This window comes from Dermacentor andersoni, chromosome 8, assembly GCF_023375885.2.
Source record: "Dermacentor andersoni chromosome 8, qqDerAnde1_hic_scaffold, whole genome shotgun sequence".
Lineage (NCBI taxonomy): Eukaryota > Metazoa > Arthropoda > Arachnida > Ixodida > Ixodidae > Dermacentor > Dermacentor andersoni.
In genome coordinates, this window is record NC_092821.1 from 128617864 (window position 1) to 128636491 (window position 18628).

Sequence of the window (18628 nt, forward strand, 5' to 3'; positions counted from 1 at the left end):
TGGAAGTACAGAGCCCAGCAGTGTCAACAGCACCGGCAGCAGCTTCACTAGCAGCGGCAGCTACAGTTCCCACCGTGACGGCATCCACAGCTGTGTCCACTGCAGTGTCTGCAGCAGTGTCTGCGTCGGTCCCTGCAGCTGCGTCTGCGTCGGTCCCTGCAGCGGTGTCTGCATCGGTCCCTGCAGCAGTGTCTGCGTCGGTCCCTGCAGCTGTGTCCGTGTCGGTCGCTGCTGCAGTGTCTCCTACGCCTGTTGCGCAGCAAGCCGAGGTGCAACCAGCCACGGTGGTTGTGACACCTGTTCAGGAGCCCACCTCTGCAACATCCGACATCTCATTTCCCGGTAGGTACAAGGATTTTAAAATGATGCCGACTTGTACATTTGTATTTAGATAATTCAAAGTCTGGTAATCAAGTGAGATACTCGACACCACACCAGTTCATAGGTGTTTGTGACAGATAACCCAAATGGGAGCAGATGAGGAAACATTCGTGGAAATGGTATCTGTGGGTCTAATTTTGTTGTCCATTTCGATTTTTTCGTGGGTGTGTGAAGATACGAAAATATTGAGTATTATTCAGTATTATCATTTATATTTTTAATACAGTCAAATCTCGATATAACAAAGTTGTACTTGCAGTGAAAAGCTTTGTTAAACCATAAATGTTGTTAATTCGAGGTTTTAAAGTTTCAGCAGTAAAAGCAACATTACAAATTTCCAAAGCAATTCTGATGGATAGTATCAGGTTAGTAGCACTTATAAACATTGCAGAAGGTCAAGTCATAATAACAAGTTTATGAGCGCCACCATGTGTGGTGCAGATCATGCATGAGGACAATGCATCGACGTGGCTCACGGCGTCCAAGATTTCCATGTGTTGCATCGTGCAGCGAGGAAATCTTACTCTATGGCTGACTGCACTTGGTGCCCACAGCCGGCACCCACAAATTAAAAACAAAACTGTAAAAAAATATGAATAGTCGTCCTTAGCAAAAATTTAAATGAAAGCCAATTTCACCAGAAATGCAAGGCATTGATGGTGAAAGCAAAGAGACAACTACACGAAGTAATGTCCATAGTTTTATTGGTGTCACACGAGCTCGGGCAAACATTCACAGATCTCACTCGATGACCGCAAACTCGCTGTCAATACTCGAGCGAACACTTCGCACCATGTTTAGGCTACTTGAAATTACATGCTTGATCATGTTGCCATACATTTACTACTTCTCCATCGCCCTTGCACGGAAGGAATTGTCGGCTCTAGGGTTTCTCCAAGCACTGCAAGCTGTTGCGTGCCCCGCGGCCTGTGCAAATTGTTTACCAACAAGCCAAATGGTGCAGCGGTGTTTCATGCCTACCACATTGCAGTGCACACACTTTGACAGCATATTTGTTGCTCTAACTTTTCATGCAGAAGAATACTTAAAATAACTTTTGCCTCGGCTGACATATTTATAGCTTTTTGCTACATTTACTAGCCATACAGGATCCAAGTACAGGCTTGAAATGGCCGAAAACTTAAAGTTAAATTGAAGCCGTGTCACTAAATTACTTTGTTAACTCGCAAAAAAGAATACACTGTTTTCAATGCAACTAAGATAGGGAAATGAAAATATTTCGATATTTAGCAAATTTCGTTAAATTGGGGTTTGTTATATCGAGCTCTGACTGTATTCATATTCTATTCAAAAACTAAGTATCCAGAAATGTTCAAAATTCAGTTGGATACGAATATTCGGAACAAATGGAATATGCTGCTGGTTATACGGGAGCGAACACGGTTCTTAGCATTTGTTTCTATGTTATCTAAGAATATGTGCGTTTTCTTGTGCTGAATTTTGTGATATTTCAGGCTGCTAGCAAAATTTCGTCTGTAAAGTGCGCTTAGCCACTGGACGTACAAGTTTGCAGGAAAGCCAGTCTCTCACTAGCAAAATGCGCAGGTTTGCAGACAGCAAGAGTGCACTCTTTTGCAGATGCCACCCCCAATGCTGAGCTTATTGCTTGACAGCAAATGTGATGAGTGACGGCTGGCACAGGGTCAAATGCATCCAAGTTTATCGGCAGTTGATGCTGTGTAATAAGGCTCAGGTTGGTGAGAATGGAGACCTAGTGGGAATTACTCAATCTTCTGCGTTAACATGAGCCTAGTACACAATCTTTGAGTATAATGGCTTACTAGTCTAATTTTTCACCAATGACAATGTAATTTCAAAGTTGCAACACATGAAAATAACTGAACTTTCTAATTAGTGCTTATCATTATTCCACATTCGATTCAATATTCCAAGCTGAATATTTGTATTCAATTCATAGTAGAAAATTTTAATATTGGCATAACCCAGCTTTTCTACATCAGTTGTGTGCCTCTCATAATGTTACCCTCTGTTAATATGACCATGTTTGAAACATGCCCATGCTTTTTAAACTCTTGCAATTCAAATAAAGTTGACTTTTGTTAATTAAATTTTTCGGTTGATTCGATCCCGACTGAAGATCCTGTTTAGTGCCTAAGTACCGTATTTACTCGCATAATGATCGCACTCGCGTAATGATCGCACCCCTGAATTTTGTCGTCGAAAGTAGATTTTTTTATTTCCCGTGTAATGATTGCACCCTGAACTTGCCGCAGCGATATGTCATGTGCCAAGTCTAGCTAATAATGATCGCGCTTACCATCTGTGGAATGCTACAAGAAAGACTCTTCAAGACAAACCAAACAGTCTGCACGCACCAACCATTCTTAACCCTTTCGCTGTCACGGACGTACCGGTACGTCATCGCGCTTCCCCCCCACGGTGTCACTGACGTACCGGTACGTTCTCTATCATGTGTTCAAAATTTCGCGCCTGAGCGCAAAGCAGGCGCTCCTGGATTGGCCATGCCATCTGTAGACTCTTTCTACAAGTTCGTATATTCGCTCCGACCTGTGTTAGTCCATGTATTGAAGAGTACGGTGCGACTGCCACTCCCCACTTTCTCCCTGCTGAGTGGCGCGGTGGCTCCGCGTTCGCTGGATCATGCGTCGCGCGCGTGTGGTTATGGGTTCAAGGGTTGTTCTGTAATCTCCGCTGGTTTGAAGGTTTTTATTTTTCTTCTGTTGGTGTGCCTGCTACGGCGCATCAAGTTCAGGCGCACGTGCCGTTGCCTCTCCAAAAAGGGTGACTCGATTGCTGCTTTCGCTCTCTCGCCGCACCCTCGCTTCCGACTTGCAGCAGTAAACGTAAAGCCCTTTGAACTTTGTTTAGCCTTTTTCCATCTCCCTCTGTCTTCTTGATCACGCAACGCCACATTTCTCTCCGTTGCGCGGGCGACTGAAAGCGCATCCTCCCTGCGCGCGGTTACTTTGGGATGGCTCGGCGCGCGGGACCTTCGTCTGCTCATGGGAGCGGTGGCTGAATTCCGATTCAGAATACGAGCCGAGCTCGGATTCGGACTCGGACAAAGTCGCATGAGAGGAAGAGGGTTCCGCATCGTCAGATTCGGATGTTGAACGGATCTTATAGTCAGGCTGATGATGATGAGGATGTTTACTAACAACAGCTGCAGAACACTGAAATGTGCATATTGCATTGACTATGTTATTTGTATACCAATCATAATCAAAAATAAATTGCTATGTTCATTCCCTGTTATGCTTGTTCCCTGAAACCAAGCCGACACTGGGGGTGCGTCACGGCCAGAAACGTCCGACAGCGAAAGGGTTAAGTAGATGCCTCATTTCATTACTTTCATCACTTTCCGCACTTCCATGACTAAAAAAAAGCTGCAACCAAACTTGCCTTTATTATGTGTAGGCATTATAATCGTTCTGGTCAACAACAACAAAAAAGGCGCCTTTCGGTTCTTCTCATCTGCACTAGTGGGCACGCAACAAATCGCGAGCGGCAACGATAGTTGTAACACAGCCGACGCTTGTAACACAGCTAAGATATTCACCCACCCTTAGCGGAAACATGCCGTATTAGGATAGTAGTGAAGACAGATGCCGCAGTTTCCGCAGCATGCCGGTCATGTGTTTCTGTCACTGGCAGCTAAGCGCGCCCATCTGTTTTTGTCCCCTGAAAGGCAACCTTGCTGATATTAACAAAATTATTCATTACTGATACGGAAGAAACTGTCTCAATGCACATAATGTACTCACGAGAAGAAAAAAAAATAGCGTTCGGCTTGCTCCGTCGGCCGCCATTTTTGTTTTGGTGTCCAGCAGCAAATGCGGGACGAAAACAAAAAACATTTTTCTTTTCGCATGAAATTTAACCCGCGTAATGATCGGACCCCTGATTTTACGTCAATTTTTCTGACAAAAAAAATGTGATCATTATGAGAGTAAATACGGTATTTCTAATGGCCAAAGCTTTCATTATTTCAGTCCGAAAATAATAGACCTTTGGCAGATAATTCGAACTTGACCGGTCAGCAAGCATGCACCTGACAATTATGAAGACCCCAATTGCGAGCACCCTGTAGTGGCAGCATCCGTCTCGGCTGAACTTGGGGACAGTGAATGCGTTGTGCACACGTAACCCCCTCCTGAGAACGGCTATTTTGAACTTGCCTTAGGAAGTTTTTCAAGCAATGATAACAGCTCCACAATGCCTCATTATGGTATTTACCCGATTCCCATGCGAACATTTTTTTAGAAGAAATTTGGGCTACAAATTCCCAGCACGGTTCATTTGAACACGATCCCTCAATTGCCTTCTTGGCGTTCGTATGCTTTACCACTCAACACGGATTTATTGCGGGAAAGCTGACTTTGAAAAAAACCTTGTGGCGAAGTCGACTTAAAGGGGCCCTGAACCACACCTTGGGCTATGTGGAAAGAACACATTCTGCAGATAGCATATGCTGCTGTGAGTATCCAAGACCAATTTGCACTCATGTGCGGCATGTGGGGCTAACAAGTGGAGTGCAAAGCCGCCTTTTAAAGCGAAGCTGTATAGCTCTACCTCCTAGTGAGTCTGTCATCTCCGTGGGCAAACACTCGGGAGGGGTGCGCTGCGTGCGCCGCTGGTTTCCTTGCAGCACCAGCAGATCGCCCCCGCCTCTGCTCATCCACGGCACCTCCGTGCAGAGGGAAAAAAAAATCAAAAACCAGAAAGTTCGCCTTTGTGGGTAGCATTCGCCGTGGGTGTTTCCTGGTTAAGATTACAGTTGCATATGCTGCAATTACTGGGAAGTGGCAACTGTAGCACACAAAGCAGGGGCTGACGTAATTATACTTTCGTATGTAAGAGAAGAATCCACCTGGCAGCTGATTTGTGTTGTGACAGTGCTATGGGAAGGCCACGTATAGTGAGGACTCCTGAAGAGCAGTGTGCATACAAGGCACAGCGAAAGTGTAGTTAAGCGCATTTCTCTTCTCTCTGTTCCATTCTTTGCAGGTGCACGAAGTGAAAATGCAAGTCATGTCACAGGCTGTTGAAACGTTTTAGGCTAACCATTAGATTAAGCACATGTTGATGTCGCTATGTGAATAATTTATTCAGGCTACATTGCAATGGGTGATTGTTCTAGTTGTTGTTTACAGCTTTGCTGTCCAACCACAATGGGGATTGGAAGACTTTTTTTTTTTTTCTCTAACACTTTTCAACAGAGGCCTCCTCCTCACCCTTTTGGGGCTGCCATTGGCCAATGGCTGACGTTAATCAAAAACGGTGTTTGGATCAGTGCACTTCTTCCTGCTGTTACTGTGTCTATTTGTTGATACAGTTTACTAAACAGGCTGAAGTAAGCAAAAATCTGGGTGTTGAATTTCGATAAGAATTCCGTACTCCCAGAAGGAGCCGATGATCGTCTGCTCATGCTCGTCTATGGCCGCCTGCATAGGAACTAAACTTTGATCACACTGCTTGTCAGTGCCTTAGCTGTCATATCTCGCTAATTTTTATTAGTTTTGAATGCTCAACTAGCCTGGAACCATGTGAAACTTGAGGTCAGGCCACATGTTCGCTTGCCAGTGCATGCTTACTCCTGGAACCTCCTTGCTAGACATCTTGGTAGCCATTGCTTCGTATTGAGCAGTTAACAGTGCTTCTAATTGCACAATGTAGATGTGGCTACTATCTGTCGGTCAAGCTGGCGCAGGACAAAGTCGGTCTGCATCACATAAGCGGCCAGACTGGAGCACATGAGCGTGCGTACGTACTCCAGCCCTATCATGCACCTGGCAAACGCACTACAGTTGCATGTAGCCATGTCTGCTACGTAACATAGATTTTGCAGCTGATGCGGGGTGCCACAATGAGCCTGCTCGCTGCTGAGCACAAGCTACCCGTATCCTAGTTATGCCAATCCCGTATGAAGTCAGCTAAGACGGCGCTAATCGAGGCAAAGGTAGAGGGTGTCTGTGTTCGCAGTGAATTACACCTCCTGAAAGCATGGCAACACAACATTTTGCTTTCTCCTATCTGCTCTAATAATAAACTAATTTGAAAAATTATTGTGGTAAGATGCTCCGAGGGATGCTTTACACCTTCTAGTGCATAACCAAAATTTTCAGTGGGGCCTTCGAGGGCTTCTTTGAGCACGAATAAATGTGTGTTTCACTTTCTCTTGCTTTGGCTGTAAAAGTATGAGCAGAGACATATTATTGAGATGAGCTACCCATCTGAGAGTGACAGCCAAATGTGTCAAATCAAGTATGTGAACCAGCACTTAATAAGCACTCTCTGAAATGTCAAAACTACCATACTGTGAATTAACTCACACATTCCTTTGTTTTCTACTTGTTGATGACACAGAGGGGTTAGCTTCAAACATTTTAGCAATTTAAAGCCGTAGACTCAAGGTATAAACGACAGAAAGTTGAGCTAGTTGGTAAGGATCCATTATGCAAGAAAAGGTTCTTGCATAATGACTCAAGGTATGCCTTGGCGTCTGATGCGGTATACAGCTTGCTTTACCAACAGCCTCAACCAACAGGTTTCATTAAGTTCCACTGGGTTCGCAACTGTTCTGGCACCAATATTTCAGGTAAATTGTACATTGTATCAAATGCTGTGCTTATACAATATAACATGTCTGATCACATTCCTTCCCACCTTCTTTGCGCAGGGACAGACTCTGGTGTAGAGCTTGTGGTGCCTACCAGCACGGTGTCAGTCACCGTCACACCGTCAGCACAACCAGCGGAGCCCAGCACTGCAGCTGGTATGCACGACATCATGTGCACGTTGGTGTGATGACAGCTACTTGACTAGTGCAGCTTGTGCTCCTTAACATTAATTAACCAGCTTATACCGCAGACTTGTTGGTTAGAAGTAGTGCATCATCGTTTGGTACGATTTATGCAGGCTTATTTGTCAAGGAACATGCTGTTAATGCTACTTCAACTGATTCCCACAGCGCGCGGGATCCGCACATATTTTTTCTATGGCTTTCAGGTCCAGGACGCACAGAAATTAAAATTTGGAAACGTCATGTTGATACTGCTCTAGGTGGAAGCTTTAGCTCACGCCTTTAGTATTAAAGTATCTGCAAAACACAGTGCAATATCCCATGAGTGAAGCTGTGCATGATCAAATGTTGTGTTGTTCGTCCCTCAGCAGCACCAGACGAGGGCCCATCGTCAGCCTCTGGAGGAGGAGGAGCAGGAGGAGGAGGAGGAGGAGGAGGAGGAGGACATAAGCGGCCTCGGGATGTGGACCAGGAGCCATCCAGGTGGGGGCAGCTGCCTCGTTTGCTAGACCGAAAATGTTAACCCTTTGGATGCCAGGTGTCATTCTAGAGGGCAACAAATGCAATTTTTGCCTATGTAACGCATTAGCAGGCTCTAAATTGAAATGAGATTTATTGACGACCTGGTACTGAACTTTTTACAAATTATTCTGGAAATTAGATAAAGAATTACGTAAGACTTATGCTAATTAGTGAACTTAATTAGTATCCTGTATAGACTTCTGTAGGGGTTGCACTTTCTTTTTTTCACAATTTTGGCGAGGTGCGGCCGCTACACAGAACCGAACCTTTTGGTGAAAATGGTGCCGGCGGAGCCGGTGACTTGTGCACACCCCGGATCCCCGGATATATCATTGCCTCAGAGGTCAACTCACAGCCCTTGCCATTTAGTGTGAGCATGCGGAAGTAAGCAGTGTGCCAAAATTAGCTGATGCGTGCGTGCGGCATCGGTGCATTGAACACAATTGCTTCTCCATTGCAAATTTTTTTTCTCATGTCTTGGGCTGCTGAGTTGGGGGTGCAGCCCTTACATGTATCTATATGGTAATTAGTGTTCCTATGGCAACGTGGCTTCTTTCTCGTCATCATTGTCCTTCAAGACAAATGATAACCGTTATAGAAGTCCCTTGTATCATAGGAAGTTCTTAAATTTCTGCATCGTTAAAAAATGTGTGTGCATTTTGCACTGGTTTACCATGTCAGAAAATAAGAGACGCGAGCAGCATTGACAATCAGTGAGCTATGTCGTGCCATCTGTTGTTAAAGGGACGCTAAAGGCAAATGTTAAGTCCGCATGTATTTTAAGTGCATTCCATAAACCTTGCAGCGTTTCTTTCATGCCAAGAAAAGACTTAGAGAAAATTGCATCTGAAGGGTCCGCATACCTCTAGGGCAATTTAAATCGCCAACCCCGGAACGGGGAGACGTGACATTGCGTACACCCATCACCACCCTTTATTGCCATTGGTGAGTAAAATGGCGCCCGACAGCCGGCGCTATGATTTATTATCCAAACGAAAAATCGTGGCTAGAAACCGAGCCAAGACAGAGCCAGTGACTGAACCAACAGCGCAAAAGAGGAAGGGAAAGCATGTGCTGAAATCATAAGCACAATCTTCGACGCTCATCATGATGAGCCTCGTTCTTTGTTACTTGCAGTTTGTGAGAGTTTCGTGCCAGCAAAACTAGTGCAACACTATGCTATAATGACACTACAGTTGACTCTCGTTACAACGGACTCTGATAATCTGACAAAAAATGTCTGTTTTATCCGAAGTTCGCAATATCCGAAACGCCTCGCTTAATAAACTTTCATTGCGATATTTAACAACTTTATTGCAAAGAATGAGTGACAAATGTTCAAAGCAAAAAATAAACAAATGAGGTCGCAGCTTTGCCCAAAAGGTAAAGCTTCGATTGCGATAGCAAAATTAAGCAAGAAAAGTGCAGCTGTTGCAGCGAGCGAATTGATCTTCGTGCTGTCTCTCGCTTCAGTGCGAACTAAACGTCGAAAGCACAGTGCATACGAAGCTGCTGGCACTGGGCGCACTTTGTCCACATGGCAGATTGCTTTTAATGTATGATGGCCGCGCCGTAAGCAGCAGCTGCCGGAGTAAACCCCCCCCCTCTCTCTCTCTGCCTCCCCCCCCGCGCCTCACACGTGAAAGAAGACAGTGTATTTCCGCCTCGCCTTCCTCCCTCGCACGCGTGATATTTAACCATGATCTTTGGCTGACCCTCGCAAGTCGTTGTCAGCCTGTGTCGACATAGCAAAAGTATGTTTTATATGCCTGATTTAAAAAGAAATTGCTGCTAATTTCATCTGCTCTAGCCGATAGTTCATCGTAGCACGGTGCGTTAAAAGCGAACTTCGTTGAGTTAATAAAATAGGTAGGACAAACTAAGGCTGAAATGTGGTCCATCATATCCGAAAGTCTGTTATTCGTGGGTCCCTTGTAACAAGCGTAGACTACTGAAACGTGAAAGCACAGGCAGCGCAGAGTCTAGTGAAAACGAAACGTTTCAATCGCCCGCGTCATTGTCAAGGGTAAAATACAAAAGTAATTTTTTTCTAAGACTCAAATAGAAGTAAGCAAGTAGCATTTTCTTCCATGTGATAATGCAATGAAATGATTTTTTACAGTGAAGTCCCGATAATTCGAAAGCTCTTAATTTGAATCGATGGATAACTGGCACAACAATTTAGAACAAATTTCCTCACTCCCATGAAAGGCTTTTCTAACAAAACGGAGCCAAAGGTGAAGGTTTGATGCGTTGCTAGCTACTGTAACATCATATGCCGTAAAAAGTTAGTGACATTTCGCTTCGTGATCACGGGTTATGTGCAAGCGTGTGTACACCGCGAACGTGCACAGCGAGCACTGCAGCGTTGAGGCACGAACGGAAAGGGCGTGAATGCGGTTGCGGATGCTACATTGATCTCGACAGTGCAACACCTGCTGTGACACAGGAAAAGTGCAAGTGCTACACGTGCAAAGAAGAGACTCCGCGAACATACGCAGTGAGCACCACGGCATCGAAGCACAAATGGAAAGGGTGTGAACACGGCGATTCTCTTCTCCACCTCCAGGCGTCTCCCTCCTCCGGCGCTCGCTATCTACATGGCTTCAGACATAATCACGCCGATTTCACAGACGGTCACCTATGCTTACGTGTTAAATGATGAGGAAAGATGCACTGGAAGCGTAATCGAATCAAAGCAAGCAGAACGGTGTGTGCCCTCCTTTCCTATCCAGCTTAAATGGAGCAGGAAAGAACCCCCTAGCACATGCTTGATCACGTTGTCGTGCACTCACCTATGCCCCCTTCCTAGTGAGCACTCGATTGCGTTGTCTTCAACAATGGGCACTCCGGAGGATGGCGCACATGAAGCCATTATCCTTCTCTGCTCACTCCCTTTCATTTTCCCTTGCACTAACAGCAAACGGCTCGTGAGGCGTGATCTTATTGCACTTGGACTTTATACGACACCTAGGCTTCTTCCGGTACACGTCGTCAAGCACTGATGGAGGAAATATACCACTTTTTATGTGAGCCCAGTGACGATATTGGTTTTGTGCTCTGTATAGTGCAATTGATGGGGTGCTATATTAAATGGGGCGCTCCTTAGTTTGAGCTGAGTTTGATTCGAATAAATTTTTGTCCGCTTGGAGTTCGACTTAGCAAGATTTTGCTGTATTATGGGTCGTTGAGTACCAGTGACAAAAATATAACGATGAGTCACTTCGTCATCAGGCTAGTACTTGAATGTCCCGGTCAATTGTCAAATCGTGTCCTGCATTTACCTCAATTTCTATTTAACTAAAGCTCTGTTTATGGTGATATTGATGCCTTAGCTGTTCTCCAGCATTAATCTATCTCTTTAGGTGGACTTAAGTTTGGCTTTAGTGTCTGCTTAAAAGCTAAACTTACAGTAAAATTTCAATTTGGCCATCTTTTGAGTAGATGAGGCAGACAGTCTGGGGATGTTTTGCATCTGTGAATTGCCTTAGTTCAACTACGAAGTGATGGGAGAGAGAGAGAGAGCACGTGCAGTGCAAGCACCTCACGAATGTCTTGGAAGCTCGGGAAGCGCGGTGCGTTGCATAATGCTGGATTCCGAAAGTCCGCTTCGCCTCTATACAGTGTTGTGCAGTGAAGCATACGCAAAGTATTCCGCTGAAGCATATCAAGAGTGGGAAGGGGCAATTGCTACGGGACACTGTATGTATTCATTTCTTAATTATACATGCGTGCACTCACGGTCTCCTATCACAGTACGAGCACCGATATGCCTAATAAGTGTATTGGCAGGCCTTCAAAGCTATTTCAGACATGCGTGTGGCGATTTGAGCCCTTGGGGGCAGTAAAAAGCATACATTTGTTTTTTACGCTTGCCCGATTTTTCGGACGTTTTCGTGGCCCATAAGGGAGTCGGAAAAATCGGATGTTGACTCTACTACTCATATATAACCAATTTAGGCAAAGGGAAATTTTGTTGCAGTTGTGTTTCAAAAGCTGCATCTTTCTTCATTCAAATGTATTTGCTATTCTGTGCAACCTGCATCACTTTTGCCATCTACACTTTGGGGCCAATAACGCGAAAGCTGAAAAGTAGTGGGGTTTGTGCAGCTCGGACACACAGAGCAGCCTGGGGTCCGCAGCACCACGGTCCGAGTCACCGCTCTCCAAGAAGCTCAAGCCGTCTGTGAGCACTGCCGAGGTTGTCTGCACCCAAGAGGCCTCATCCTTGGTTGAACCTATCGAGGAAGGTGGGCCTTTCTCCATCTCACTGACTTTCATGCTAAAGATTGCTTCATATTTTCGCACGTATTGTCCACCTGCAAAAGCAGCAAAATTTCGACACCGCTCTCCCCCACTTGTTGAGGTGTGGAGTGGTGTCATTGTTATAGTGTTTTACATTCTGACTTGTAAATAAGGACAGCACCTGGTTTGGAATATTGCACACCTTGATTATTCTTTGCTTATTCTCCTGTTGTGTGTTTTGGATCCATTTTTGTTTTTTTCATCTTTATTATTATTTTTATTTTCAGGCGTGTCGAGTTCTCTCGCCGGAACCAGTGCAGAAGAGCCGCAGCAGTCCACCACGGTGGATGACGTCATTGTTGTCGAAAGCGACGATGAGGCAATTGAAGAGGAGCAGCCAAAAGTGAGAATGTGCTCTTGCCCTCCGCTGGTTGCGTGGCTCTTTCTACTAGTAGTTATAAGCTGCTACTCTAAGAAAAATTTTTGCATTGAAGCAGTGTGAGGAGAGCATCATGTGGGCTGTTTTACCAAAAAAGGTCCTAAATTATGCATATTGTTGTAAAGTATGACACAAATTAAATGTTGTCTACACTCCTATATTTTCCATTGCATTTCTTGGAGCTTCTTAAAGGCGGTGATGTGCTTAAAATTGAGGAGTGCTAGTTATGCAGAGAATAATTAAAACCAATGAGGTTGATCAAACTAGCAGGTTGCTAACGCTTATCCTAAATACCGATATTATTTATTCATTTTGACGGAGAATAGTGAAGAGGGTTGCCCTACTTGCGTGAATGGAACTGTGATGGCAAGCAAATTTTTTATCTCAACTACAGTTTGACATTAGTCTAGGAAGTAAAATCCACATTATTTGTGCTTTAGCAGGCACATTTTATCTTTGTTTCTGCTTGAACTGTTACATCACGATTCACTGTTAAGGCACCAGCCTAACCATGTGTGGCTCACTAATGTTGTAAGCACTCATACTGTGAACCACTTTCTACAGAACTTTCCCAGTCGAAGCTGCTAATTAGTTACAGAAAGTTGAGACTGTCGAAATTAACTGTTTCTTGTAGACTGATGTTTCCTGTGACTATCATTTTGTGATACAGACCGAACAGTTGGAGGGGGCCGAGTCTGGCATGGAGGACGATTACGAAGACGAAGAGATGAATGTCACGTGTGGCACGGTGAGTCACTAGCAGCTACAGCCTCTCTTAATTCGCAGCAGATACTCTTGTTCCTCGTTATCACCCATGCGCTCAACAAAAGGGATTTTTTTTTAAAGCCAGTTTGCTTAAGTATCAAATAATCTGGGACTGGCCAACTACTGAATTTACCTGAATTTGGCACACACCCAGTTTCAATGCGTTTAAAGTAAGCTATTGATGTGCACCCAAATCTAATGCACTCCCGGCCTTTATAGCACACACACACAAAGAAAAGTAGCATTCCTCCGATTTCCTGCAATTAGAAAAGGATGAAACACATAGAATCAATTTTGCAGGATGCAAATTTATTGAAACCTAATGTTCCTCTTTATCACTGTCAGACAGCTCTTTATCGCTGTCTATGAATTGCAACCTGTCATCCTCCATTTAATCCACTTCTTTTTGTAGTCTGCACTCCTTGAATGACTTCGCGGCAATTGTGAACAGGGCAGTGGCCCATGCCTTGACCTGTTTGTGTTGTGACACTGGCAAGCTTCTCGAGCACCAAAAACATTTCTCTGTTCTGCTTAGCTTAGCATGTAAAATAATTGTTCCTTTAAGTAATTTATTTAAGTAGTTTAACTCTTTCATTACAATATCAGCTTGTTGCCATTGCCAGGTAGTGCATAAGCTTGTTCTATCACTGTATTATTATGACAGTGGCACTACAGTCTGGTATATATTGGAAAAATGACTAGTTAAACCTCGACACAGTAGAATCTCGGTGATATGATCATGCCTGATACGGATTGCGGGATGATACAAATTTTTCAAAAGCCCTGCCCCAAATCCAGTAGCTTACAGTGTGTTAAATTTCTAATGTTGCAAACTGGTTTTTGTGTCGGGGCAGGTGATATGAATAATCGAGCTGCTGCACGGCAACCAATGTCACTCTGGCTTGACTCCACCCTGCGCATCCCCACCCCCAAAAAGAAAAAAAAAAATGTTTGCTGTGTGCAGTATCATGCAACTTGTCGGCTATTATCAGACACCTTACAACTTTATCAGGAGGCTGCAATCACTTGCAACCCAATCTTGGCATGTCAGCAAGATTGGTGGCATTCGCTACCATGGGAGCCTTATCTATTGCACGCTTTGCATCATCTTCAAGCCCCAGTGACAATTTGAAACGTTCCTACCTTTGCACACGTCAGATCGCACAATACTAAGTAGCTTTGCCGCTGCAAAGGGAAGTAAACATATTACCTTATCGTGTGAAAAATGATGTCTTTATCACCATCAGGCAGCAGCTAGAACGCAGCATTGAAAGGAACTTGAGGTAACCAGGCAGATCTTGAAATGTCTGCCACAGAATCCGAAAAATTCACAGCTCATTGCTGCCAAAATGTGTGCGAAACAAGCACGCCAATGATTCAAATTTGCATCGGCCAATAAGAGCACTCCCTGCATGCCATGTGACTGCAGTAACGAATCGTGACGCTGGTATTCTGTTTTCTTGTTCTCTTTTGTTATACACTAAAACCTTGTTCATATGTATTGAAAAACCGAACGAAAAAGCAAACTAACTAGTAAACGTACGATCCGAAGTAACTAAAGAAAGGACAGACAACTATTGTTGACATCTACATAATGCGAAGCGTACACGTCATTGCGGCACGAGACATCAACGCGTGTCGAGCTGGTGGCGCTCAGGTGGCCCGAGACGCATTTAGTTGTTTTCCTATTGAATGATGTTTTAAGAGGGCGACGGGAAACCGTAACGAAATCAAGCTGGTAGGCGACGCCGGATGCCGCTGAAGCGAAACTCAGTGCCCACATCCTGCCATTTGCAGCAGGGAATATATTATATTATATTATATTATAATAATATATTAATATATATTAAATATATATTAAATATATATTAAATATATAAATATATTAATATATATTATATTAATTATATTATATTATATTATCGCCTGCTAAAAGTGTGCAGTATGCTACCAATGGCACTACGCACTATGCGCTGTAAAAAAGATAGGTTACGATGCTTATTGCAGTAGGTTTGGCAGCAATAGCTATGAATGCGGCGTGCGACGACCCGGGCAGAGATTTGCTGGTACTGGAATAAGAAACTGTACGCGCCATCGTTTTCACATGAGATGGGTGGCTTATTACTGTTCTCGAATGCGCGCGCCTCGCGCCTTTTCTTGTTCACGTGAGATCTATTGGCCAGAAAACAAATACGATTGCAGTCTGCAGCAGGGAATGGTGGCCCGTATCGGTTATCGTCTATTAAAAGCGTGCGCTACGCTTGTGACGGCACCATGCACTGTGAAATAGATAGGCGAAAATGCTTATTGCAATAGGATTGGCAGCGACAGCTGTGAACGCCGCGTACGACGACCCCGGCGATTTACTGGTACTGAAATGAGAAACCGGCGGTTTCACATGATACGGGCTGGCGAGTATTGCGGTGAAGCTGCTGCGGTGGGCAGGGCCATACTTATACTGTTCTTGATAGCGCGCGCCTCATGCATTTTCTTCCTTACATGGAATTAGCTGCCAAAAAACCTATCATATTATCACAGTTTGGCGACGTACTGAACGTTGGTGCCGAAAAATCATGTTTTTTGGGAACGTATGAACCGATCAAAAATGAGCGTATAATTGGCTCATTTTTTGTGTTCTTGATTGTGAACATTAGCTCCTGGAAAATGTACGTAATGGGAACGGGTCAGTGAGGTTACACTATTTATTTCTGCATGGAGAAATACAGCCTTGCGACTGCTTGAATCTCTAATCTCTCGTGTTTACTGTGATACACCTGTGCGCATACACCCTGGCACCTTAAAGTGTCACACTTAAAAACACCCAGTGTTGCCAGTAACTTGTAAAGGCAACCTACCGCTATCTTCTCTACTCCTCAGCACACGGTCGTGGTTTCAATACCCTGCTGTAGTAGCTGCATTCTAATGAGGTAGTGGAATAAGTTTATCTGTGTGCTTAGTTCTCGAAAACTAAGTTAGGCATTGTAAACAGACCGGACATATAGGAACACAGATCACTATGTACGTCTAGTGCTATGTACGTCATATTCTTATACCCCTTGCCTATTCATCCTGCACAAACACAGCTTTCAAGAACAATGTACCATGAACGAATTCTTTTGTGTGCTTTTTGATTTAGGTGCACAATAAAAGCTCATGTTTCACACTTCTTGCTCTCAACTGCTTTTTAAACTTGCCTGTGCAAAACCTCGTTATCATGGATTAGATGCTCAGTTCCTGATTTATTTATTTACTGATAGATTGATTGATATTTATGTTCATAGCGCAGGAGAGCCAGGGGCAGGCTTTAATTGAGTTATTTAGTTTTGTGTTCCTTATAGCGCTGGGGGAGGGGGGGTAAAGGGGGCTAGGGGTAGGTCCTGCTTTAATTCTAGCGACGTAAAGGAATTATCACCATGCATTGAACTCTTTTGAGACTGGCATTCTTGCACATGACCCTTGCGACCAGGAAATGTCAAAATTGAAATCGTGGCGGGGGTCCGTTTGCAGAGTCGTGGCCCCGGAGAAGCAGATGTGCCGGAAGAGGACATGGCAGAGCCAGAGTCGCTGGATGACAATGAACGGGACATGGACGATGCCAATGAGATTGAGATCGTAGGTCAGTGCTTCCAACGAAAAGCGGGCACTGCTGGTGTTGTGCACTGTAAACTCTGGGCTTCGGATATTTGCTACAGTTTGGTAGTGCTTAGTGCCAGAAATGTGTGCCCCATCCCCGAAGAGATGTTGTGCTAGCTTCACTCTACTTGCTAAAGCATGATGGCTAGCACTTGAGTGATGGCTATGTGAATGGCATTGCTTCTGAAGGTTGGTAGTTCAGCAGTATGGGTGATTTTCATCATTCAGTGCAATTAAGGCGATCACAAGACAATAGGTTCTTGCTGCAATCTTCAGTTAACTGTGTCATTTGTCAACCAGTAACACTCTGAACCTGTAGATTTCTGTTAATCCCATCATATTTCTCGCGCTTGGCCCTTAAATTTGTATTTCTTTTCGTGGCCCTCACTTTGCTACAATAGGGCTGTGGTCATTAATTCAACACATTGTGCTATCAGCCCAACTCCGCCACTGCCTCTTAATTCAACTGCCAGTTCAAATAGCTATGCAATAAGAAGTGCACATATGTTTTTATTTGTCTTCCAAAAGCTTCTGGTAGCTGGTTTCTTGCAAAAGTTGGCAAAAGCAAGACTGGGAGCTGGTGAAATTTTGTCACAATTTTAGCAATCTGACTGAAGACATGCATGGTGTTCTTGTCCTCACCCACGTGCTGCAATTGTTCCCTGCAACTCCTTTATCAGCCTCGTCCCAGTCTACCCTGTAGCTTGTGCTTGGGATTGTGGCAGGCGCTCTGCATCGTTGCTTTATTTATTAATTTGTTTATTTACTTATTTACTTATTTGCCTATTTGCCAACTGTTGTCAACATGTGGCGCTGTGTGCAGACCTCGGCGATGAAGTGGGCGAGGACAATGAAATGGAGGAGCCCCTGGCTGAAGATGAAGATGTACAGCAGGGCTCGTCTGAGCCCGTTGAGGAAGAGGAAGAACTCCAACCGGCCGTCAACACATCCTCCGCGGCGGAGGTGCCAGCGTCCTTACTGGTAGCGCCTTCGTTGCTGCAGCAGCACAGGCCTTCCCTGCTGCCCCGAGTGCGCAACGAGCGGCTGGCGTCGGTGCGTCACCTTTCCCATACAAGATGTCCCTTCTTCTCATTCGTGATGCAGTCAATTTCTGTTAATTCGATCGACGGGACCGACGAAATCGATCGGATTATCGGGCGGGGCGAATTAAACAAATGCAGAAAAAAAAACGCCGGAACACCACCTGATTCGTTTGGCAATATTTTCCCAGTTCTCACACGCCTCCAAATCAAATGCATGCCCACTTTCTAAGTGTCCAAAGTAGAGAACTAACATAGAAAGGACATTAAAGCACTTAAACAAAGTAGAAATTCAACGAGCACCCGATTTTCAGCAATAGGCAAAGGTCTAATGCGCGTTTCACAACGGCAGCTGGTTTTCTAAATGCAGCTTCGCCGCAATACATACCTGTGATGCGGTAAAGCATACGACCGCCGCGAAGACTATTATCGTATCGGGTCATGCGGCCCAATTTTTTCGAAAAAACAAAAACAAAGAGGCGCGCGTTAGAATCGGATTAATACCGTAAACAGATATTGTGAGTCATGGTGGTTGCTTGATAATCTTCCTAGGGCAAGCCGAAAATAGGCGTCTTCGACGTGAGATTTTTGATAAGCAATCAATGCATTCACAGTCTCCTAAGCCCTACCGAGATAGACGCTGCCATTGAAGGGGTCGGAATTGTTACCATAGGAGTCAGACGTGTCCATGCTGACTGGTGAAGTTCGAATTATGCGGTGAAGGCCAATTTTAGGATCGAAATAACAAAAGTTTGGGCCCATAGAAATGCGTGGGCACTGGCGGGGGCCTTTGGTCGG

At 44.6% G+C, this 18628-nt stretch overlaps 1 protein-coding gene across 2 annotated transcripts in view; it reads left to right on the forward strand.

The window, feature by feature from the left end:
• Window positions 1-18628, forward strand: part of LOC126525630 (nucleoprotein TPR-like) — a 118857-nt gene that overhangs the window by 83444 nt on the left and 16785 nt on the right. Inside the window, exons 35-42 of one of the 2 annotated variants that reach the window (XM_055067771.1) lie at window positions 1-342; window positions 7064-7159; window positions 7555-7669; window positions 11819-11958; window positions 12241-12356; window positions 13063-13140; window positions 16665-16773; window positions 17614-17843. In XM_055067771.1, coding sequence (XP_054923746.1) covers window positions 1-342; window positions 7064-7159; window positions 7555-7669; window positions 11819-11958; window positions 12241-12356; window positions 13063-13140; window positions 16665-16773; window positions 17614-17843 — 1226 coding nt within the window. The remainder of the gene's footprint in view (window positions 343-7063; window positions 7160-7554; window positions 7670-11818; window positions 11959-12240; window positions 12357-13062; window positions 13141-16664; window positions 16774-17613; window positions 17844-18628) is intronic. The other variant, XM_055067772.1, reaches the window with a different exon arrangement.